The sequence below is a fragment of the Monodelphis domestica genome, chromosome 7, assembly GCF_027887165.1.
Source record: "Monodelphis domestica isolate mMonDom1 chromosome 7, mMonDom1.pri, whole genome shotgun sequence".
Classification (NCBI taxonomy): domain Eukaryota; kingdom Metazoa; phylum Chordata; class Mammalia; order Didelphimorphia; family Didelphidae; genus Monodelphis; species Monodelphis domestica.
In genome coordinates this window covers 281,895,265-281,919,245 of record NC_077233.1, presented here as the reverse complement: position 1 = coordinate 281,919,245, position 23,981 = coordinate 281,895,265, and the positions used below count along the sequence as shown (strand labels likewise).

The 23,981-nt window shown below is 39.6% G+C and overlaps 1 protein-coding gene across 5 annotated transcripts in view; it reads left to right on the top strand.

Moving 5' to 3' along the window:
• The window catches only part of SEMA6A (semaphorin 6A), a 176,115-nt gene that overhangs the window by 113,797 nt on the left and 38,337 nt on the right, over positions 1-23,981 (top strand). For all 5 annotated transcript variants that reach the window (XM_007497847.3, XM_001363758.4, XM_007497844.3 and 2 more), the window contains 9 exons: positions 1,766-1,856; positions 7,952-8,071; positions 8,745-8,833; positions 9,708-9,925; positions 15,299-15,430; positions 19,769-19,924; positions 21,595-21,771; positions 22,172-22,312; positions 22,398-22,478. In XM_007497847.3, coding sequence (XP_007497909.1) covers positions 1,766-1,856; positions 7,952-8,071; positions 8,745-8,833; positions 9,708-9,925; positions 15,299-15,430; positions 19,769-19,924; positions 21,595-21,771; positions 22,172-22,312; positions 22,398-22,478 — 1,205 coding nt within the window. The remainder of the gene's footprint in view (positions 1-1,765; positions 1,857-7,951; positions 8,072-8,744; positions 8,834-9,707; positions 9,926-15,298; positions 15,431-19,768; positions 19,925-21,594; positions 21,772-22,171; positions 22,313-22,397; positions 22,479-23,981) is intronic.

The window sequence follows — 23,981 nt, the reverse complement described above, 5'->3', positions numbered from 1 at the left end:
TAGATTGAAGAGAGGCATTTCTGCCTGAATGATGGGACCAGAAAGGCAATGCAAATGTCCTTCTCTGCAACACACACTCTCCTAAACCAAATTGGTCTCTGGAGAGATGGGACTCAAACTTAAAGACATTACTTCAAAGTATTTACCCCACCAAGTTCACTTTCCAAATGGAGCATAGCCAGTGGATGAGTCCCTCCCTCTTGTAGGACCTGGCATTTTGGCTTTGGGGTCAGTATACTAACTGTTCTGATAGACTGGGCTCAGCTATCCACAAATTGGTAGGAATTCCAACTCCCAGACTTCTGGTGTGTCTCCCAAACTTTAGAAGTTCACATGGTCACAATTAAGCTATTCTATCTCCAATAATCCACCCAAGTTAGAAAAGAATATGTGCAACAGGAATAGAAACAACAACAATTTTGCATTTATGGGTCACAAGTTGACCCCAGAGTTAGGCCATTGGCACTAAAGGCTTATAACAATCACTCCCCACTCATTCCGACGAAGCCAGGCAGGGAAGAGATTTTCACTCAGGTTTTTTTGAATGCACACCCAGTTCCAGCTCAGCAGCCAATCACAAATCTTCACCATGTGGTTAGTGGGCTGGAAACAGAATATCTGCTTGTAGCCCAAAGTTAGGAATCAAGGCTTTTCCAGTAAGCATGCCTAGAAGCGGGTTTACACAACTTCCAATCATAGGAAGCAAGTAGAACAATGAATATGATTGAAGAATGGGACTCCTATTTACCAGCTCCCCCTTACATCAAGCATGGCTGCAAAGTTATTCTTGATACTTTCCCCTGAAATTGCTTTTTATTTACAGCTATTTGCTCGTGTATTATATACTTAGCAGAATATGATCACCTTAAGGGAAGAGATTTTTTGTGTGTCCTCTGTACCCTAGCATACTGCCTTGTACATAATCAGTGACTCATGAATTTCATAGAAAGAAGTTATGCTTAAAAGCATGGAATACAGAATGCTTTATGGACTTTAAGGGGCTTAAATGCTACATTTCTGAGAGGTTTCATGGATCAAAGAGGAGTTATTTAATAATGGAAAGCATTGGATTGGGCACCCAGAGATCTGGGTTCTAGTCTTATCCTTCTCCCCCCCCCCCCCCGTTTGTCTGTCTCTGTCTATCTCTCTCTGTCTCTGCTTCTCTCTGTCTCTCTCTCTCCCTCCCTTTCCCCCTCCCTCTTTCCATATATATTTATACACACACACACACACACACACACACACACACACACACATATATATATATCTACATCTATGCTTTTGGATATATGTATGTGTAAGTATGTATATTTAAACACACATACCTCTTTTGGACAAATCACTTCTCTTGGGAGTGGGAAGGCAATTTGGTCTAGACAAATACTATGGTCCTTTGTACCTCTATAATGAATTTAAAGTGGGTTTAAGATGGCTTCTAGTGTTGTACCTGCATCTTTTCCTTGTTCTATTTTACTTACATTACATTCCTCTGAAAGCTAAAACCTAGGAAAAATGTCCCAAATTGATTCTTCTGGGATTTGACCTACATGGGTGAGGTCTCCATAGGAAAAAGAAAATCCAAAAACTTAGTCAAGTTCCTACATAATTCATGGCACAGGTCGTTGAAAAACTGAAAAAGAGAGAAAAGATTTGTTTGGTCCTGAAATTTTGCTGACAGTGACCTGCATTTCCAGATGTTCCAGAACCTTCCCAAAGAAACTAGTTCTTGTTACTGAATAAGTGCAACTGTTTTTTTTTTTTTTAGATGGATACTCTGGACTCCTTTGGTGATGAGTTCAGTGGAATGGCCAGGTGCCCCTATGATGCCAAGCATGCCAATGTCGCCCTATTTGCAGGTAAATGATCTGTCCTAAATTTGCTGGATTTTTAAATTCATTTTATTTCATAAATCTAAGCCTGGCAATATAAATTTCCTTTGGGAGTATTTGTGAATTCAGAGTTGCTTTTAGATTCCCAGGTGTCAACTATAACTAATAGTGGCCTCATTGGTGATTAATTCAGAAATTATACCTTTTCGTCTCTGCCACCTTGATTCATTCCTTTGTGATTTTCAGACCAGATAGGTGCACAGTACATTTCCCTGCTTATTCTTTAAGAGTACTGCCCCCCCACCCCAGCCCTGCTCCATGCCCCTTGCAAATGCCTACCTAGAATAGGATCTTGATGAATGTAAAACCTTGTGGACTATCTAAAATGGACTGAGAGCCTTTATTCAGGAGGCTATGGGGAATCAAAAAAGGCTTTAAGTCTCAAATAGAAGACTTTGGGCATTATAACAAAATCACGAAGAGGTCAAGGTAGAGTCTTAAACCCATTAGAGATGATTATTAACAGTGGAGCCTGAAGAAGGCAATCTGGAAATAATGCACAAGAAGTCAAGGGTTTATGGAGTTCCAAGAGCCATGTTGTTCCCACCCCTGATTTTAACCCCACCCAGCTTTGACAGATGGATTCTGCAACTGTATGGTACAAGAGTAGTTCCCAGCCTTGGCTTGGGCCTTCTTCCACAGCTCAAGAGCCAGAGAAGATAAGCCATTGATTCCCCTTTCTTATTTTTTATTAGAAATTTATTTAAGAATTTATTAGCTGTTTAGGTATTAGGTAGGTGGGTACAGGGGAAATTGGTAGAGTATATGCTATAGTGGGCTATAGTTTCCTTTATCAAAGCTAAAAGCATACACTATGGTGTGGTGAGGAGAGGAGGACATGAGGGTTTTGTTATAGAGCAGCATTGGCAAAGTGCTGGCACACATGCAGAGCTGTCACTCAGAGAACTGCTTCGTTCCCCTTTTTGTCAGTCCCCAGGACACTTTTTGCATACCCCACCTCTCTGTCCAGCCCACCAAAGTGAGCACTGCCTCCCTCCCCTCTTTGAGGTGGTGCAGGGGGCTCATCAGCAGCTTGACATGACAACGTGAAAACCTTGGCCAATGCTATATGCATGCGTGTGTCTCCAAGGATGTCTCTCTCTCTCACACACACACACACACACACTTACCATTATCAAGCACCCCAATGAGCCTCATTCTGCACCCCATACACTGTAGAGATGACTTAAATAGAAGAAAGCTTCCCTGGGTTCATCTCCAGCACTGTATTACTGGGGAGCTGCACTGTAGACGAATGCATCCAATCCTGTAGCCCTGTGTGGAGAATTAGACAGGAGCCGGGCTCGTGGCAGAAATGCCCTGGCATCTTCTCGGCCACACAGCTCCTGCTGCCCCTCTGATATCTACAGGAGATCTGCTGAAAATGGAGTGACTTGCTGGCCCTTTAACATGCTAACTAATTACCCAAAGCCTTGCATTTTTTAGAAACTAAAAATGGACCCCCAAATGCCGGAAGGGACCTTTCCCTACACAGGCACACGCACAGCTCACATACAAAAGTGTTTCATCTTCCCACTTGGCTAAGACTGATCTCCCCTAAATTTGTCCGTGTATATGTAATTGTATATGTGTGAATATAGGCATCCATACATATATATGTGATGTCCTGTTACAGTGATGCTAGCTTGGAGTTTAGGGACAATATAACGAATGGCCAGTTAGGTCCCCTGCCTTCCCTCTTTTTTAGCTTTATAGAATTCCATTTATATGCTACATGTATAACCCAGTGGAATTGCTTGGCAGCTTGGGGGGTGGGGAGGAAAGAGGGGTGGGGAAAACCTTGAAATTCTAAATTAAAAAAACAAAGTTTTAAAAAGTTTTTCAAATAATTCATTTTATAAGTCTAGTTATAATTATCATGAGCCTCCAGTTGGGAAAGTTGGGCAGAGGCTGGGCTTTCTACCTTCCTTTTATACCTGTCTCCAATTAACCTCTGACTTCTTTGTGGTAGAAGAAAACTCCTGTTTCCAGGAAACATCTGGATAAAACCCCAAACCCAGCAGATCCTATTATAGTAACTGGGAATCTGATAAGGAAACTGGGGGAGTTCTGCCTTTTTCTTGGGATTTGCCTTAGCCTAGGTTCTCCTCTTTGGAACCAATGACTCTAATCTTTCCCATAGCGTGGCCCTCCTTTGGTTCATTTGCTCTTTCCCCCCATCAGGAGAGAGTTTCTCTCTTTTATACAGATGGCTTGGATTGTGATCCAGTTTTCCCCACACAATGGCTTTCATTGAAGGAAACTTATAGACCCTGATTACTTGATTTAATCAGAAATGTTTTTGCCTATTCAAAGGCATCTCAGCCAAATGATGGTGGTTTCAATGCTGCCTATATATATTCATATATGTATAATAGTGAAGCATATAGACAGCAATCTAGGAATAATGCAAAGTATGCCAAGGATTTGTGGAACCCCCAAAGCAGTGTCCCCCCACATTTGATAGGAAGTCTCTTTTCCAAACCTTTGCAGATGGCTTCTTCTAATGGAGGGAGCAAACACTGTTCCTAACCTTGGGCTGCTACTCCTTCCATAGCCCACGACCTATAGACAGTAAGCCATTGTTTTCCATTTCAGTGCATATACATGCATCTGTGTGTGCATATACTTCCCCACTGTATCCAGGTAATCCGAGGCTCCTACTTTCACCAACAATCCCAGCAAAGAATCTCTAAAACAAACCCTAACTGGTGGACATTCTTTGACTCCTCTGACTCCAAGTCAGTATGTCTATAGCTCAGGGACCTTCTGAATGTGCTAAATGGAGAAGGACTCAGTGCCAAAGGGTTGCTGAGCTGACAGATTTGGGGGGCCACATCAACTCATAATGTATCTACTAAGGGGTGAAGGGTTGACATTTTCAAGGGCCACCTTGACATACTCAAAAGCATTTAAAGTGTGTAACTCCATAGATATTGTTCATTAGCATTTCTTATTTGTAAATGGCCTCCCAGGCCCTACTTCAGAGAAGAGAATTATTTAGGGCCACTCTGAACCAATTAAAATGTCAATGCTTTTTGAAAGAAGGCACATGTGATGCAAATGCCTTTTGCTTTTTACCTGAACTAAAGCTGAAGAAGCAAAATGATGTAGATATTGGAAGACTTGTTTTAATGATTTGTGGGAGCTATTTTTAAACAATGAACTATACTAAGGAATGGAAAATAAATGTGCAATTTCTTAATGGAAAATAAACTGTGCAATTATTTTGCCATTTTATCCCTGAAAGAATATAATCCTTTTAAAAAACTACATCAACAAAATGACTTTCTATTTTTAAATATAATTTAATTTAGGCAACTGGTCGGTGCACTGGATAGAGTTGTGGACTTAGTGTCAGGAAGACCTGAATTCAAATCCTGCCTCAAATGCTTGCTAACTGTGTGGCTCTGGGCAAGTCACCAGTTTCTTCAACTATAAAGTGCTACTTTTAAAGACCTACTTTTCAAGGCTATTATAAGTGCCAAATGAAACAGTACCTATGAAGTTCTTTGCAGACCTTAAAATACTAGAGTATTATTAGCTATCATCATCATTTGTTCATCCTAATAGAATTTGGTAGTTTGATAGCTTGTGTAATATGATTATTTTTGTATGTGCCAAGCACTGTGGTAAGCATTAAGGATACAAATAAAAATAAGACCGTTCCAACTCTCAAGGGCTCATATTCTAATTGGAATAGACAATACATCTAAGATAGATCATCTGCAGGACAGATGAAAAGACCTGGTGATCCTTAGTAGCTTGATTCAAAGAGAGCTCCATGTAGCCAAGCCTGGGTCCAAGCCTGGGTTGATTGAAGGTTAGCAGATCACATGACATTCCCTACTTTCCTACAGTCTCTTATAGAGAGGTGACCTTTCCGTTATGGTCACCCGCTCTGTTTGTACCATTGATCCCATCCCTTCTCCAGCAGATTGCACCCCCTCTCCACCCAAATCATTATCTCTCTGTCTTCAACTTTTATCTCTCTACTGATTCGTTCCCTGCTTCCTACAAATGTTTCCTAGTTGCTGCTCTCCAAACAAAATGAAACAAAACAAACAAGTCTAACTAAACCCTATAATACCTGCTAGATAGTTCCATTTTTTCTCATCTTTTTCTCAACCAAACCCCTTGAAAAAGCAGTCTACACAAGTGTCTCCATTCACTGTCCTCTTTCTCATCTAAACCTTATGTAATCTGACATCCTACGGTGAGTGTACCCTCACGTCAAGGTCCCTCCAGGTCTCTGCTCTTTGCTTATGTCATCCTCTCTCATTTATAGACATAATAATCCATGAATTTAGTTATTATCTCTATGTAGATGATTTCCAGGTTCCTGGATCAGCCCCAATCTCTCTTCACAGCTCCAGTCCTGCATGCCTACTGGACATTCTGAGGATATGTCCTATGGGCATTTCAAAATTAACATTTTCAAAGCAGAATTCATTCTTTTCCTCCTCAAACTCACCTCTCTATTGAATTTGCCAATTATTGTCCAGGGTACTGCATCCTTCCAGTCACCCCACTTTGCAGCCTCAGTGTCATGTTTAACTCTTCACTCTTACTTGCTCTATCTATCTGGTCAGTTGTCTAATATTATAATTTTTGTGTCTACCGTACACCCCTCTTCTCCACTCACACAACTACCACGCTAGTTTAGACCCTCATCACCTCTCACCTGGCCTATTTCAATAGTCCCTTAGTTGGTCTCTCTCTCAGACCTCTCTCCCTCCAATACATCCTCCAAGTCGCTATCAAAGTTATTTTCTTGAAACAGCTTTGACCACTTTACTTCCTGTAGTAGATGCCGTCCATTACGCTCCCTATTCAGTAACCTCCCTATTACCTCTATAATCACATATAAAAATATTTAGATAGATAGACAGACACAGAGATAGAGAGAGATGAGCTAAGTGGAACTTGTTGGTCAGTCATTTTTATTCATACTTGACTCTGCATGATGCCATTTGGAGTTTTCTTCACAAAGAGCCTAGAGTGGTTTGCCATTTCCTTCTCTAGGTCATTTTGCAGATGAGTGAACTGAGGCAAACAGAATTAAGTGACTTGACCAAGGTCACCAAGTAACAACCAAGGTGAAAAGTAAATGTCTGCAGACAGATTTGAACACAGGAAGATGAGAACTTTATCCACTACCCAACTTAGCTGAAACTAGCCATGTATTATTGAATGGACAAAATGCAGGTCTTGGGGACGGGATGATCTTAAATTCAAATTTCCCTGTAGACACTTCTGAGATAGTGTCCCTGGGTAAACCATACTGAACCTTTCTCAGTCTCAGTTTCCTTCCTCATCAGTAAAATGGAGATACGGATAGCACCTGCCCCTCAGGATTGTTGTGAGGATCTCCTGAGATTCATGAAGTGCTTTGTAAACCTTAAATGAACCTAGCTATTATATCTATGTGACCAGACATAACCTGGCCATACGTATATGTGTGTGTCCTCCATTAGAATGTAAACTACTTGAAGTTAGCGACTGTGTCATTTTTCTTACCGTATCTTCAGAGCTTGGCAGAGTGCTTCACACAGAGTAGATACTGTGGAAGTGGTCATTGATTAATTGATCCGTTTCCCACCCCTTCTTGCTCTTCACTCACTTATTCAGGTTAAAGGCTGCTCTATTAATTGCATTTGTACTTGTAATTAGGTGTGATACAAGTGGCCTCTTCTTCCAACTTCAGTCATGTCTAATTACCTGCCTGCTGTTTGGGGGGCAGCTAGAGTGTCCAAGGAGACCTGGCCTCAGGTCTAATCAAGTAAAACAACAAACATTTTTCATTTGCCCTTTAATTCCAGAGCAGACTGCTTAGACACTGCCAGGATTTCCCCCCTTAAACTTCATCTCACATGATCTCAATTTATACGGGTGAGATTCGAGGGCTTCTCTTTTCATACATTACTCTATCATCCCAGTTGTCTGATCTCCTCTACCAAAGAGCAGAAGGCCTTCTGCCTGACTTTTCCGCACACCTTCATTACATTTTCCCTTTCCTCTTCACCTCTTCTCCTCTCTAACCATTATTTTCTTCTCCTAAGATGGAAAACTGTATTCTGCCACAGTGACTGACTTCCTTGCAATAGATGCAGTCATTTATCGGAGCCTTGGAGACAGCCCAACCCTGAGGACAGTCAAACATGACTCAAAATGGTTGAAAGGTGAGTAAACAATGAAAAGGAGGGTTGAAGAAAGGAAAGGAGGGGAGAAAAATGCATGTCTGGTGGGAGACTTCAAGTCTTTCCAGACAATACCGTAGTTTCATTTTAACAATAGCTTCTGACAGATAGGAAAGTGTAAATTGCCTCTTTTATCTCAGATGATTTATTTACCTCCATTTTTTCCTTCCCAAGAGTTACTAGAGGTGTTAACAAAACTACCAGTGTCAGGACAATCAAATACATTACATTCATCTTCCTCCGCTTTAAACCCTCATTTGAGCATCCCATCTGATGGGGCCATCACATTTTACTGGTAGTCTGGCGTAGAGTGCAGAAGAATGTTGGGGAAAGGAAGTAAAGGCTCCATAAGATTCACAGCTGCTTTCGGAAATGTTTATTGTCTATTCTGAAGTGTAAAAATAAAATGATAGAAATTGTCCAAACTTCTTTTTTTTTCTCATTGCTGTGCACGATCGCTTTTGACTTTCCATAATGTGCCTTATATGGTTATCAACGCCTATTTATAAGGTCATTAGAATGAATAGTTACTAAATATCTAGTGGCTCCAAGTGTTCAATTAATCCATGGACTATGGGATGAATTATAAGGTGGTTGTTTTTTTTCTTTTGCCCTGTATCACATATCCCCAATCAAAGTGTCTCTTTGTTCACAGAACCCTATTTTGTCCAAGCAGTGGATTATGGTGACTATATCTACTTCTTCTTTAGGGAAATTGCAGTCGAATACAACAGCATGGGAAAGGTAAGTGAGGAGAGTGTGGCCTCCTTTGCAACCAACACTCTGGGGAATGCCCTTCAGGAGCAATGTGGTTATGAATGACCTTGCAACGAGAGCCATAAATCATGTTGACAGGGTCATCATTTTGAGAAGGTCCTGCTGCTGAGACTCCCATTTGGTCAAAGTGAAACATCATGCTTTCTCAGTATTCACTCCACGATGGGAGCCGTATAACAGTTTAGAACAGTAACAAGGAGGATTCAGCTATTTCTACCAAGAAAATATAGCCCACAGATACTTGCTTGATTCCAAAAATAGCTCCAAGTTGTTTGAGAAACCTGACTTCCAAGCACAATAGGCAGTCCAGGATGAAGAGAGTAAACATAGGAAGCTTTTGGATTTTCCTTTTTTGTCTTAAGAATATCGGACAAAAACATTTGGACACAATGGCTTTCCAGAGAAATATAATGGAATGATTCAGGTCACCAAGGGTGGAGGGCATAAATAAAATGCCAGCTAAATCCGAAGCCTTTTAAGGAGTCCAGATAGCAGGCACCAAGGCAGTCAGTGTGGGTTGCAGGGATATTTAATGGAAAATGTGCCTTTGTTTGAGAAATAGAAAGTTAGGCAGCAATCCATATGGAAATGAGTTCATGTGGCTGACAACTGATCTCTTCAAGGATTTATGTATTAAATGCCACAGCCTTATCTTTTATAGCACACTGTTCCAAAGCTGAGTATTCCCGTTTTTCTTTTCCACAGCTTATAGAAACACAGGATTAAAATAAGCACCTTGTTGTTCCAGCTCAATTTTGAAGAAAAGCAGAATTCTGCTAAGGTCCTCCCTTTCACAGTACAAGCATGTTCATCTTCCCCTTGTGTTTTGCTGGTTTTTTAGGTAGTTTTCCCAAGAGTTGCTCAGGTTTGCAAGAATGATATGGGAGGATCACAAAGAGTTCTGGAAAAACAGTGGACTTCCTTTCTCAAGGCTCGCTTGAACTGCTCAGTTCCTGGTGATTCACATTTTTATTTCAACATACTGCAGGCAGTTACAGATGTTATCCATATTAATGGCCGTGATGTTGTCCTAGCAACCTTCTCTACACCTTACAACAGGTAACCATGCAGTGCCAGCTGACCTTATCTTGTCTTTTTTTCTGCCCTTTCCTGGAGGTTTCTCTTATAATGTACCATATTAGCATCTATTAGAAAATTGTCTGGTTATGTGCAGCTAAAAAGCAGCTAATATCCAGTTTTCATCAATAAAGTCTGTCATTTATAAGCACACATTAGATGAGTGTCTTTTTTTAAAGATAGAAATTACATACGGGGCTATTCTCATGCTTTCAATTTGATCTTTGTCTCCCTGTGCTTTTCTCTCTCTTTTAAGGAGATGGTGACGATCATTTTAAAGATTGGTACAAATAGAATAGCCTATTTGCCATTTTTAGGCATCCCTGAACATTACAGAAACTAGAGTACTTGGTTACAGATTGTTTTGTAGTGCTTCTCTTCTGCGTATTATACCAAAGGACGTTTACATGAAAATGGCACCCTGGTCACTTGCATATTCATCCTTTTAAGCATCTTATTTCTGAAGCAGACCCAGATTGCAGGCACTTGGGTGTGACCCCATAGTTAGTTGCCTTGGAGATGGCTTCCTAAAGGGGAGATGATCTCCGGTGAGGAGTAAGTGTTGGAAGCTGATGAATTAGGGGAATGAGAGTCTTGTCTTCTTGATTCTAACATTAATTAACATAATTATATTATTATGTTTTTATAAATATATATTTATATACATATATAAAATAATATAATATAATAATAAAATAATAATTTTTAAAAAAGGTAATATGGATGGGGTGGAGGAGAAAGTAAATTACCTGGAGGTCACATTCTTTCTCCATAAAATGTGGGTTGGTGGCTGAAACACTAGGATATATTGTAGAATATAATTTAATATAAATCAGAACTATCTTATACCCTATCCAAGAATATTTACTTACCAAAGGTATCTTTACTTTAAAGCTATCTTCTAGAAGGGACCTCAAGGACAATTTTAGAGCCAGAGATTAGGATTTTATGGAGTTAATTAATATTTCTATAGTCTATTCAAGAATGTCAACTATCACTAAACTTAATTGTTTTCTGTTATCAAATAAGGAAACTGAGGCATAGAAAAAGTAAAATAACCTAATCCTCCCAGGAATAAAGGAAAACAACATTCTAAAAATAAACTTGGTATGAGGATTCCTAGTTACAAATTCTCTGTCTTTACAATTAAATCATTCATAGCCTAATAGAAGTTTGACACTCCTGTGTAAAGAGTGATCATAAGTCTGGGCCATTTATAAAAGCAGACTACACAGGACTGTAAGCTGAGCTCTATGTAGGTCTTGTGGTATTCTAAGGAGAATACAATCCTCTAAGTGCCTGATGTAATATTGGAGCTATAGTATAACATGTGAGGTTATGTCCTAGCTGTGCTCTTTTCTAGCTCTATGGCCCTGAGCAAATCATTTGCTCTCAGTTGTACTTAATTGTTTGTTAAAAAAAATTTTTTTTTGGTAAAATTAAGAGGATGAATAATGCTTCTTCTAGTGGTAGCATCCTATGATTCTATTTAATGTTATTTATCCCAACAGCTATTTGGAAAACTTGGGGAGATCCTAAATGATAGCCAAATAGTGATGCTCTAGAATAATTGGTCCAGTTCTGTGATGATGAAATCATAAGTAAAAGATTCTGTGAAGAAATTTTGACATATTGGATTCAGCCTTGAATAAGTTAAAAATATGACATTAAAAGAACAAGTTAAAAGTAATACTGTCTTTCAATTATGTGGAGAAAAGGCAACTACTTTCCTGAGTGCAAACATGACCCAATGGGTCCAAATTATAGTAAGAATTTTTCCATTGGATGCTGAAAGGATTGTTAGTATAACCAGTAGGTGTCACTGTAGAGCAAAGTTGACTGGGACGATATCTTTGCTTTCAACCTTTGTATCATTTGGGGGACTCCAATTCCTCTAGATCACACCTTTATCCTTCCACTAGGTAGCTAAAGGATGTGATCTTACCTTTGGTACACATCTCCATCCCACCTTTCCTCTTTTTTTTTTTTCTTAACCCTTAACTTCTGTCTTGGAATCAATACTGATCCAAGGCAGAAGAACAGCAAGAGCTAGGCAATGGAGGTGAAATGACTTGCTTAGGGTCACAGAGCTAGGAAGTGTCTGAGGCTAGACTGAATTCAGGACCTCCCATCTCTAGACCTGCCTCTTAATCCATTAATTTGCCTAGCTGCCCCCAACCACCTTTTCTTTTCTGTCTGAGATTGCAGATTTGCATTTTGGGTCTGGGGCCCAAGTAGCAAAGACTCCTTCTGTAGTCTAGAGACTTTGTGTTCTACATAGTTTCTTTTCTTTGCTATTTTAGGGAGCTTTTACACACACACACACACACACACATATACTTGCTTTTTAAATATATTTGTACATTTGGGTATATAACATTAATAAAAAACATCACCATAACATCCTCTTAGATTGCTCTGGATTCCCTAGGTCAGACCCAAATATGGTCATCAGATCTGTTTTTTAATGGTGAATTCCAATTAGTTACTGTTATTCTACCTTTCCTCTTGCCCTGCATGAAATACATGGGCAGACATGGTAAACAGAGTATTTATGAATGAATGTGGTTGTATATAAAACCAAATCAGAATTAAGAAGTGATTTAAAAGAACTAGCATGAAAAATCACACAGTAGCAGGCAGATATGAAGAAAGGAGGATTGGAAAGAATGAAAGCATTCTGGAGTTTTCCTCACTTTTTAGGTGGCCCTCAGAGCATCATTAAAGGGCCAGTCTATCAAATGAGTTGTGGTTGCTCTTTGTTTTGAGTTCATAAAGCAATGGCTTGCCCTGCATCTAGCCTGGTATGCTCTGTTCCTAGTTTTAGAATGCAACTCAACAAGTCAGCTGCTGGAACTCAGTCAACATGGCCCCGATGCTGCTGTTCCTGTCTCCACTCTACCCTATCTGTCTCCAGCGGGCATATCCCTTCCCCTTCCACTCCATTACAGATTCCTTCAAAAGCTCTCCCTACCACAGGAAGTCCATCTCTCTAGCTCAAAGATTGTCACAGTCACCGACTCTTTTAGGATAAGAAGTAAATGCCCTCTCTCTGGGGCTACACGTTTCAAAATTCCCTGTAGGGGCTAAGACTCCCCTGGCAGGGCAGCTAATGCTAACACACCCAAATATTTGGTTATCTGGGTGATGAGAGGACTGTGGAATCTCAAGTCTACAATTTGTTGTTTGTGTGTGTGTTTGTTTTTAATCAATAGCAATCTAACATTGTTTTAAGGATTGTCTGCCGGGATTGAGAAACTCAGGCTAGTACCCCTTGTAGCACCCTTTTAATCTGACCACTTTGTGGCTTAGTAAGTCATTTCTTCAGCCATGTCTGGCTCTTCAGAAACTCAATTAGGTTTTTCTCAGCAAAGATTTTGGAATAGCTTGCCATTTCCTTCTTTATTTGACAGATGAGGAAACTCAGGCAAACAGGGTTCAGTGAGTTGCGTGGGGTAACCAGGTTGTATTAGAACTCAGGTCTTCCTCATTCCAAGCCCTACACTCTAGCCATTGTACCACCTCGCTGCCCATTTCATGGGCATTAACTTTGCAGCTAATACAGAGTAACTGGCTTATAAGTACTATAGAACCCCATGTAAAGCCTTTTTCTAAAATGGCTTTTTAAAAATGTACGTATGTACATCTATACATAGAAGCGACATGCCCACGTTACCATTTCCCCCTTTCTACATCCTGAAAATTGGCATTTGTTCAGTTCAATTAAAAAACACACACAAACGACTTCCCAGCTTAAATATCCCCAGTTCCCTTTCCAGATCCAAATGTTATTTTCTATTCTGGTTTGGCAACTACCTAAGGGGTTTCTAGTTATTTTAAGAGATATGAAATTCTCAAAGCAAAATTTATTTTAATTTGCACACACACACACACACAAAGCCGTACAGTACTTATCACTAGGAGATATAGAAAGATAAGGATAAAGACTGAATCTCTGATTTCACTGATATAGGGAACTCCTGAGTGAGGAAACTCCCTCTAGTAGTTCAAGTTGGCACATCTCTGCAAATGAGAGTCTTAGAGAATATTCAGTATCACCAAGACATTAAGTGACCTATCCAAGGACACACGGCTAATATGTCAAAGGCAACACTTTAAACCCTGGTCTTCCTGGCATGAGGACCAGCTCTCTTTATTATGACATGTTGCCTCTGATGAAAGGAATATAGGCAAGGAAAGGCTTTTTAAAAAATGAATAATTACAATTCTAGAATGCTTAGAAATCCCTCTTAGATATTCAAATTGAAGAAAATACATGTGGATCACTTTAAAATTCAGGACTTTTCCATCTACTTTTTCTCCCTTTATACAAACATACTTAGAATACATATATTTTTAATTTATATTAACATGTTAATTGTATTATGAAATTAAGAGGGCATAAAATCCTTCTAATCACTTGTGAAATCCTTTCCATATCATTTGCAGCATATGTCATGTATCAAAATTGGTTTTCTTAGCTCTTTGATAATGTTTCCACACTTAAAAGGGCTAGAGCCCCACGTCTCTCCTTGATGCTAGACTACAAGAGGCCACTACCTAAAAGCCTGATAAAAACCTTCAGCCAGCTGGTGCTTGCTATTTACTTGATCAAAATGGACTAGCTACCTTCAGACAAGCATGAGTTTATGTGCAAACAATAGAGATGAATGAATAATTCATGCTTTGTTACCACTGAAGAAGAAAAACCTATAAGTACTTCCAAAAGTATCTTCAAAGATGTAATTATAGGTGGAGATTATTATCAGAGTTATTTAGCATTTATGTAAGACTTTTTTATTTACATAGTGCTTTGTAGTGACTTACAAGGTTGTTATTTAGTCTTATGCACATAAACAGGAAGTCCAAATTTAAATTTACTGTGTCTGATTTGAAATGATTTTCACATTTGGAATCGGTAAGCAGCAGAATGGAATGGGTTAGTCCTTGGAGGTAGGTAATTTTTCAAAAGTATGCCCAAATAAATAGGAAAGTATTGGTCAGTGCCGGTGACTGAAGAGTGCTTTTGCTCTATAGATATTAGACATGCAGAATACTCTCTGGAGGTTGACTTCTGAGGGTTATTGATTGGTAATTAATATCTGGGAATAGAAAAACTTTTAAATAACCAAGTCGTAGATTGCTCCCCTCATATCTGAATGTATCAGTCTTAAAGGGCAATGAGGAGAGGAGGAAAGAAAAGAGAGTTCCATCTTTGAATTTATCAGAACCTTTTACAATCAAAACCTCCAAATTAGAACGTTTTGTAAGATTTCTGAGAGCATGTTTTTCAAGTCAAAATTATATGCATCACTACAGTATAGGTAACACTTTCGGTGCAATGCTATGTTGCAGCATCCCGGGGTCTGCAGTCTGTGCCTACGACATGGTTGACATTGCCAATGTTTTCACTGGGAGATTCAAAGAACAGAAATCTCCAGATTCCACATGGACACCAGTTCCTGATGAGCGGGTTCCCAAACCCAGGTACATCCCTATCTACTACAATTTTATGTAGATAGTAATGTTGATATTTTGCATTTACAGAACAGATATTCACCTACCAAGGTACTAATCCATTTCGTGTGGGAAATGCAAAATACATATTATAGTGAAACATAGAAATGGATTCCTGTAGAAAATGCTTATTGTGTCTACATGTCATGTTGTCACCTTCTAGCTCTTTAACCTTAAGCTAAGGAATAGTCACTTGCTAATATTTTACTTAACTTTCTAATGCTGAACTTAGCCTTTGCTGGAAGGGAACTCACAAGTCATTTACTCCAGCTCTTTTCATTGTACAGATAAGCGACTGAGGTCAGAGAGGTTAAGCATGCATCTTGTCAGTTGTAGAATTAAGATAGTTGTAGTAGTTGTCTATCCTTCATTTCTGAAGAGGACCAGTGATATCATGAAATGATATCTTGATTTACACATGAATTGGATTTAAGTGTGGCAGGGTTGTACAAAGTCACCAGCCTTACTCTCTCTTCCAGTCACTGAAGTCCAGTGGCAAGACATAAGTCAAGACAACTGGGGATGGCCTGGGATGCCTTCCAGGTCTACCAGCAATCCATTTGGTGATCAAAGGAATAGAGATTTAGAATTGGAACAGACTTTAGATATTATCTAGTTCACCCCTCCCTTATTTTACAGATGAGATAGCTATGGCTAAAAAGATGAAGTGACCTGTCCAAGATTACCCCAAGATTACACAGATAGTAAGTGGCAAAGCCATAGCTTGAATTTTGAGATTCTCTGTCTCCAAATCAAGCACTTTTCCCAGTGTCCTATGGTGATATCATTGACATTTCTTGTACAGAGTCCAAATGGAAAAGTCATTCCCTAGAGATGATGAGATTCTCTAGTTGCCCCCATTTACAGATGATGTCTTTCCACTGAGTCATGATGTAACATTATATTTTTAAAGCAATTATTGCTTTTCAATATTTAATGAAGTGTCAGATAAAAATGCTACACCTTCCTCTCAAAGTCCAGGTTAGTGCAGTTGACCCGTGGGATATTTCTGGTTCATTTTGAGTGGGGAGATCTCAGGCCCTAAGACAGTAATGGGGAATCTTTTAGAGACTGAGTGCCCAAACTGCACCCTTATACCTTGTGTGAGTCGCCTCTTACCCCATACAGGTGAGGGAGGAAGTGCTCCCTTTGGGCTGCTGGGCAAAGGGGTGGATGAAGTGAAAAATGTCCTCATGCTTGGTGGATAGAGGTAGGGGAGCAGCCCCCTTCAGCATACTTGGCATAAGTTCACCAACGTAGCCCCAAGTTTACTGTTTTGGCATAGCTGAAGTCTTACACCAACTCAAGAATAAACTTCCTAAAGAATCTCTAGATCAGGGATGGCTTTGGAAATCTCTAGGTCAGCAACTCCTGTAGAGTTGCTGAGAGGGCTCGAGGGGTGGGCTGGCATCTCAGAAAGTGCCTGACACACTAACCACGCTGAGTTTACTATGGGAACACTTGAAGTAAGCTTTTTGTTTTGGTCCTTTTTGGTCGAGGAGTAACAATACCAATGGATTTTGGGAGTAACTCAAGAAATGAAGATGCACAAGAATGGATCACGAGATGGAATTTATCAAACCCTAGCCTTGCTTGTTAAAATTATTTTTTTTAATCTCTGTAATGGTACTGACTTTGCTTGCTTTGACAGTAGCTTTCCTTTTTTCTTTTCTTTTTTTTTGGCAGTAACTGTTAGTTTTTTAAGTCTCGTAGTGTTAAGTTATAGTGGATACTGCTACAGCAATTTCTGATTTTTAAGGATCGAGTAATGGTGTAGAACACTAATCTTCAAACTTGGAATCCTGCTGATAGAATTCAAGTCCATAGGGTCATGGATTCATAGATCCAGAGCTAGAAAAAGACTTAGAGGTCATTGAGTCCAACTTTGACATTTTGCAAATGAGAAAATTAAGATTCAAAGAGGTCAGGGTCACATAGCTAGTAAATGTCTGAGGCAGAACTTGAACCCAGGTTTTCCTGACTCCATGTCCAGCACTCAATTAATGAAATTCTACTGCTTCCCAGAATTCATTTTCCTAAAGGGAATATATAAACTCTATTGGACTGTTGAATGTAGCTCATTGATTTTTAATGAGAAGGTATTGGGATGGGAGGAGGAAGAGTCCTTCTTGAGAAGTGATTTGTTGGAACAAGATGTACCATTTAAAAAATTTAAGCTATTGGGGAAGATTTCAATTATGATGGCAGTGTGATATATTGAAGAGGACCCCACTTGAAGACCAGAAAATATCTAAAAAGTGGCACAGATGTACAAATGATAAAGAAAACCAGAGAAACAAAATTAAGACCTTCGATCCAGTATATAACTTAGCAATAAGATGGCCAGAAGCTGGCAGAGGTTGGTAGTGTTATCTGACCAGAGAAACTAGTATGAATTCCAGGAAAAGAGTGGGAAGTCAAGGAAGGCTAAGAAGAGCTGTGATAGGGAAGCGAACACAAGCTCCTTAAAATGGACCTGAAGGCACGTTGTGCTCCTAACATGATAGGTCACAATCCAGCACAAGTTCTAGTTAGTTGGTACTTGAAGCCAAATTTCAGACCTGGCTGATCAGAGCAGAAACAGAGCTAACCTCCCAGTCTATGCAGGAGATAAATTCAACTCAGAACCAGGGTACATGTGATTGAGGACTTCTCTGTAGGATGCCCAAGATCAGTGTGATATTTAGTATCTGACTGTGCAGAGTGACAGCAAGGTACAGTACCAAGTCCCAAGAGTTAGAAAAGCAAAAGTAAACCCAAATGCAGCCAAGGCCAGAACCAACCATGTTGAACCAAGAGTCCGAGGGTGGGGCCTAATACCATCCATGCCATCCAGAAGAGGAGTGTTAGGGGTATCTTCTCCTTAGCTGTTTATGCTGCAAATTCATGACTTCATATACAGTCTTTTTTCCTGTTGTTCTTGAAATAGCAAAATCTTCATGTTTTTCCAGTCCATAATCAGAAGAGGGAGGGAAGGCAAGAGGGGGGAAATTTATGCAGAATATAGACCTCGTCAACTACAGCTACAATAGGATCCTGACCAAGTTTAACTCATGGAAAACTATCGCAAAATCTCGGCTGTGAGGACTTTGATGCCTGCGATTGCAACCTGCCCAGTTCAGCAACCTTCTCAGGAAGATCTGTCTGGAAAGCTTACTATGCCTTAGATGATTATTCAGTTGCAGCAGATTAACTAAAAATGACCACCGAGAGGCATTCTTGAAGATGCAAAAAATTTATAAGTAATTTTCTAATTGATTGAAGGCACTACTTTGGATTAGCTACTTCCTAGACAACCAAGGGATTGAGTCAACCTAGGGAGATGCTATATTAGAAAATAATAATCCGATACATTATTTTCACCCAGTTCAGTTGTGGTTTCTGCTTTGAAGTTTTAATGTATCATAATACGGTGTGCATACTGATCCTTTCATGTAGTTTTGCCCAATTCCCTCCTGTAATCAAATGTATGTACTTGCAAACCTGGCCTGGGTTAGGAGTGCAACCTGTGGCCATACAAAAGAGTAAAATGCAATGGTCTAGGCTGAACTTATTAACCATAATTCCTCACCCAGGAGAACATACTAGGAGCTTTGTACCAGAAAGTGCTGGTTCTGTGGACAGGATAGCCCATGATTTCTAACACAACAAAACTTAATGAAAGGCAAGCAGACTTTTATTCTTCTTGCTCCAATTAACTGACTCCTCAGAGAACCTTGGTAATTCCTTTGCTTTTGACACTTGTCTATTAAAAAAAATAAGGCAACAAAATGTGATCTGAATTCTTGACGCTGGGGATGATTCCATTGAGGCTGAGGGATCTGAACCTCTGGCTAGATTTTGAATGGCTTTTTGTTCCTTAATATTGGAAGATTCCCCTCCCTTTGTCCTCACTTTGAACAGTAAAAGTCTGAATTGATGATCATCAATGTGATAATGAGTATAGTTCAGCCTCTAGGAGTGAGCAATATCTGTCCCAAGGAATATACAGATGAGCAAACCCTGAATGTATTCATTTGTTACAAGCTCCATCGTCCATCTACTGAGATTTATCTGTACTTCTGATAGTAAAGCAAATTCTTCCCACCCTCCGTAAAACCGAGTCCTAGACCTACTGAAGAATGAACATGCCCAGAGGAAATCTAAGCAAACTTTATTTGGTGGCATTCTGCATTGGTCAGCTTCCTTTCCTCAGCCTGGGGTGTATTCTTGTCTAATGTTAGGTGCTTAGAGAAGCAGTTCATGCAGAGAATTTGCCATAAGATACTAAATAAGCTCTATTCTTCCTTCCCTCCTGCTTTCTTTCAGACCAGGTTGCTGTGCTGGTTCAGCATCATTAGAAAAATATGGAAGCTCCAATGAGTTTCCTGATGATACCCTAAACTTCATTAAGACTCACCCTCTCATGGATGAAGCAGTACCTTCCATTGTCAATAGGCCATGGTTTTTGAGAACAATGGTCAGGTAAGTGGCATTCAGACCCCGATTTCAAATGAACCTTTTCTCATTAAGATGGCAAAAGGATATTTCCTGAAGCGTGCTTTGAAATTTCACCAACTTCTTCTATTGTATTAGCCATAGATCTAGCCACCAAGTAGAAGTCAAATAGAATGGAAGGAATTGAAACCACTAAGTCTCCATTATAAACTTTTCAGCTAAAAGGAGTTGAAACATTTTCAGTCTTGCTAAACATAAGATAGCTCTTAGAGGAAATGCAAAGAATTTTCCTTCAGGTTACCACTTAGATCAAATCTATAAAAACAAAACAAGGATAGGAATAAGTGTAGAGATAGAGACTGGACCTGTGATTTCATTAGCATAAGGAACTCCTTGATGAAGAGATTGCCTCTAACAATGTAGATGGATACCTTCCCCTCAACTTCTTTTATTTTTTAAAAAATTCTTTTAAACCCTCACCTTCTATCTTAGACTCAATACTGTATATTGGTACCAGGGCAGAAGAGTGGTAATGGCTAAGCAATGGAGGTTAAGTGACTTGCCCAGGGTCACACAGCTAGGAAGGATGAGTTACCTACAATAGGTTCCCAAGAACATGGAATCATTAATCAGAATATAGTGTTTACATTTGTATGTTGGTAGAAAGAAGTATACTTCTAGTCCTTATCCAGAAATGAGGCAAAAATAAGGAAAATAGTTATGTAATTATAATTAAATAATTCTCCCATAATTATTTTGAGGTGATATCCAAACAATTTAAGAGGTTTCTGAAGTTCCACCTAAAAGTGGCAGTCTTCCAGACCAAAAAAAAAAAAGAGTTTGCTTCTTTCAAGGATTGAGCTAAAGTATTCACAAATAGAAATGAGATTTGGGGGGCAGTTGGGTAGTATTGTGTATTGTACACAGTATCGTGTATTGGTAAGGGTTTAAAAGAAAAAGAAATGAGATTTCAAGGCTGCAACAACAACAAAACAAACAACAAAAAAGCCAGCCCTTCATTCCTGCATGTATAAGTATCCATTTTGTCAGTTCTTTTTGCCTGCTTTTTATAATTCTGAGCACAAAGCAAATAGATGGTACTTCTTCCCTAACTGAAAATTCTCTTGCTAGAGAAAGGATGCCCAACATGGCATCGGTGTGCCTTTCTATTTGCCTGCCTGAGCTAATTCATCCTTTGGCTTCTGAATATAAGCTCCTTTTCCTATATGAAAATCAAAATCCTTGCTCCCTCTCCCCAGAGTCTGGGTCCACACTTCAACTTTCATTTTGACAGTGTGTTGACAAAGGTATCACTCTTTAATGGAAAAATGCTGTTCCCCGCTTTCCTCTATGAGCATAATATGAAAGTGAAATGATATATCAATTACTTCTCCCCATTCCCATTTATTGGAGTAACGTTACTAAGTGGTTACAGATGATTATTGGGGACTCTCTACCATGGGACCTTGCCTAAACCACTTCTACGAGCTTTTCCAAATTTGGAGCCATGCTAATCCTCTGCACGTGAAAACAAAGGCCAAGTCAGCTCAAAACCATTATTTATGTGCATATATTCCCTTCAAGTAATTACTAGAAAGCAGTGGAATCGGTTTTTGAAGTGGGCAAAAGAACACTTCAATGACAGAGTACCGTTATGAGTTTTTTGTTTCTTTTTGAATGCAACGTTGTCATTCCAGATACCGCCTGACCAAAATTGCTGTAGATACTGCTGCTGGGCCACATCAGAACCACACTGTGGTTTTCCTGGGATCAGAGAAAGGAATCATCTTGAAGTTCTTGGCGAGGACAGGAAACAATGGTTTCCTAAATGATAGCCTTTTCCTGGAGGAGATGAACATTTACAACCCCGAAAAGTGTGTACAGCCTTCTCTTCTGTATAAGTAGTTCTGTGTGAAAACATGTGATGCTTCTGGATCGTGCAGTTAGAACCATTTTGTGAAAAAGAAATCAGGGCACAGATCACGAGGTCATATTGATACGATTCATTCATTTTCTACTCTCAGCTGCTTTGTAAAGTCATAAATTATAGTGCTATTATTGTTTCGAAGTTACTGTGCAATTGTTTCCTACAGAAATGGCATTGTTCTTCCTCTGGTGAAGAAAACAAATGTAACCAACTTAGCTAATCAGTTTACTAAAGCATTTTGTCCTGGGAAATGCTCCCGCTCAGCCTAGGAAAATCACCTGGTTTTTGGAGGGGGGAAATTACCCATAAGGTTTCACTGATAATGCCATACCACTTTGTCAAATCAGGTGCAGTTATGACGGGATAGAAGACAAGAGGATTATGGGGATGCAGCTGGACAAAGCAAGTAGTTCTCTATATGTGGCCTTCTCTACTTGTGTGATAAAGGTTCCACTTGGCCGGTGTGAGCGCCATGGAAAGTGCAAAAAGTACGCATTTTTATATCCTGCATTATTGAAAACTCCAGTACGGTTAGAATGACTCCTAATGATGGTGGTCCTCTTCTTCCTGCAGGACTTGCATTGCCTCCAGAGATCCATACTGTGGGTGGGTAAAGGAAGGAGGTTCATGCACACATCTGTCACCCCATACCAAGTAAGCAACAGAATACCAAGAGGAGGAGCACATTGAAATGACCAGCATTAATTAGCCTTCATGCAAATTAGACATTCATTCACATACACCTGTGAATGCAAGCATCATCAATCCAATTTTGTGTTGTTTTTCTCCCTTGGGATTAAATAGGACTCCGCAATATCATGTGATGCAAATTGGCAAGCAGTGAATTGTCCTGGGATTGGTTAAAAATATAGAGGAAGGAAACACAGGGGGCCTCCAAACATTCCCCAGACAGAAGGAATGTTCGGAACACGTCTAGACCATGATACTGGGTTCCAAAGCTGTAGGATGGCCCTGCTATTTTCCCGAAGCATTTTGGCCAAACAAAAGAAGCAGCTTTCTCCTCATTTCCCATTACATTACTAAGGAGAGCTTGTTCATATTTGTAAAACAGTGTATGTGTACAGTGAGAATGGGCTTCACGTCAATAAGCCCTTTCTTCTGCACCGGAATACAATTAACCTTGTTATTCCACATGTAATCAATCAATTCTTGGCAAGTTGCTAGCAAGATAGCCAGATTCAGAAACTTGCCCTCCCATGAGTTTTGTTTGAGTTGTTGCTTTTGCAGGAGATGCTTTATGAACACTAGTTAGTGGCTTTCAAAAGAGCCACTGAAACAATTCTAGTACATTCCGGGCAACATTGGAAATATTCATGAGGCAGTGTTTTCGCAGGCAGATTCCAGAGCCTGCAAAGGATCTGTCTTATACCTCTGCTCTCTACTTCCCTAAGACAGAAAAGGAAAGAGCTGAGCTCCAGCCATTTATCTCTGCCTCTTCCTACTCCCTTGAGGCCATTTTCCTATTTCAGAATCTTGGTAATTCCCACCCTTAATCACCATTCCGCTAAAGAAGTGGGGAGTAGCTATATTAAAGGGAAGAGGCAGATAAATAGAGACAAGCGGACAGACTGAGGACTTAGTTTCGAGAAACTATACTGCATTGTACTGGGCTGTTGCCAAATATTTAAAATCATCCTGTAGCTGACTCTTATCAGCACTACTAACAAGGAGCAAAACTGATGGTATATTTTAGAAAGTCATTTCTTTGACATGAATTCACAAGTAGAAGGAGAAGCGGTCAAAAGATGTGATCTAAGAAAAGGCGGCTTAAGAAGTGATTGTTCTCTCTATATGGGAGGCTATAAGATAATACGTCTGATTTTAGTAAAAAAATAAATAAGCAGGACTTGTACATTCAAAAGAGTGTTTTCCCCTTTAAAGTAGTCTTCTTGAGAAGTAAAACAATTATTCCTGCCATTCTGTGATACGGAAAACATTTCTTGATGTCTGCAGAACATTCTTTTGAATATACTTTGGAATGGTCGTAAATTGTTATCCTTTGAAGGGACATTTGATTCTTGGAAATAACCAAATTTTGTGAATAAGATGGCGATAAAATGGAATAATTCCATTTAGAGGTCTTTTATATCTATTTTGTTTTGTTTTTAAACAACAAACAACAACATGGAGTAGTTT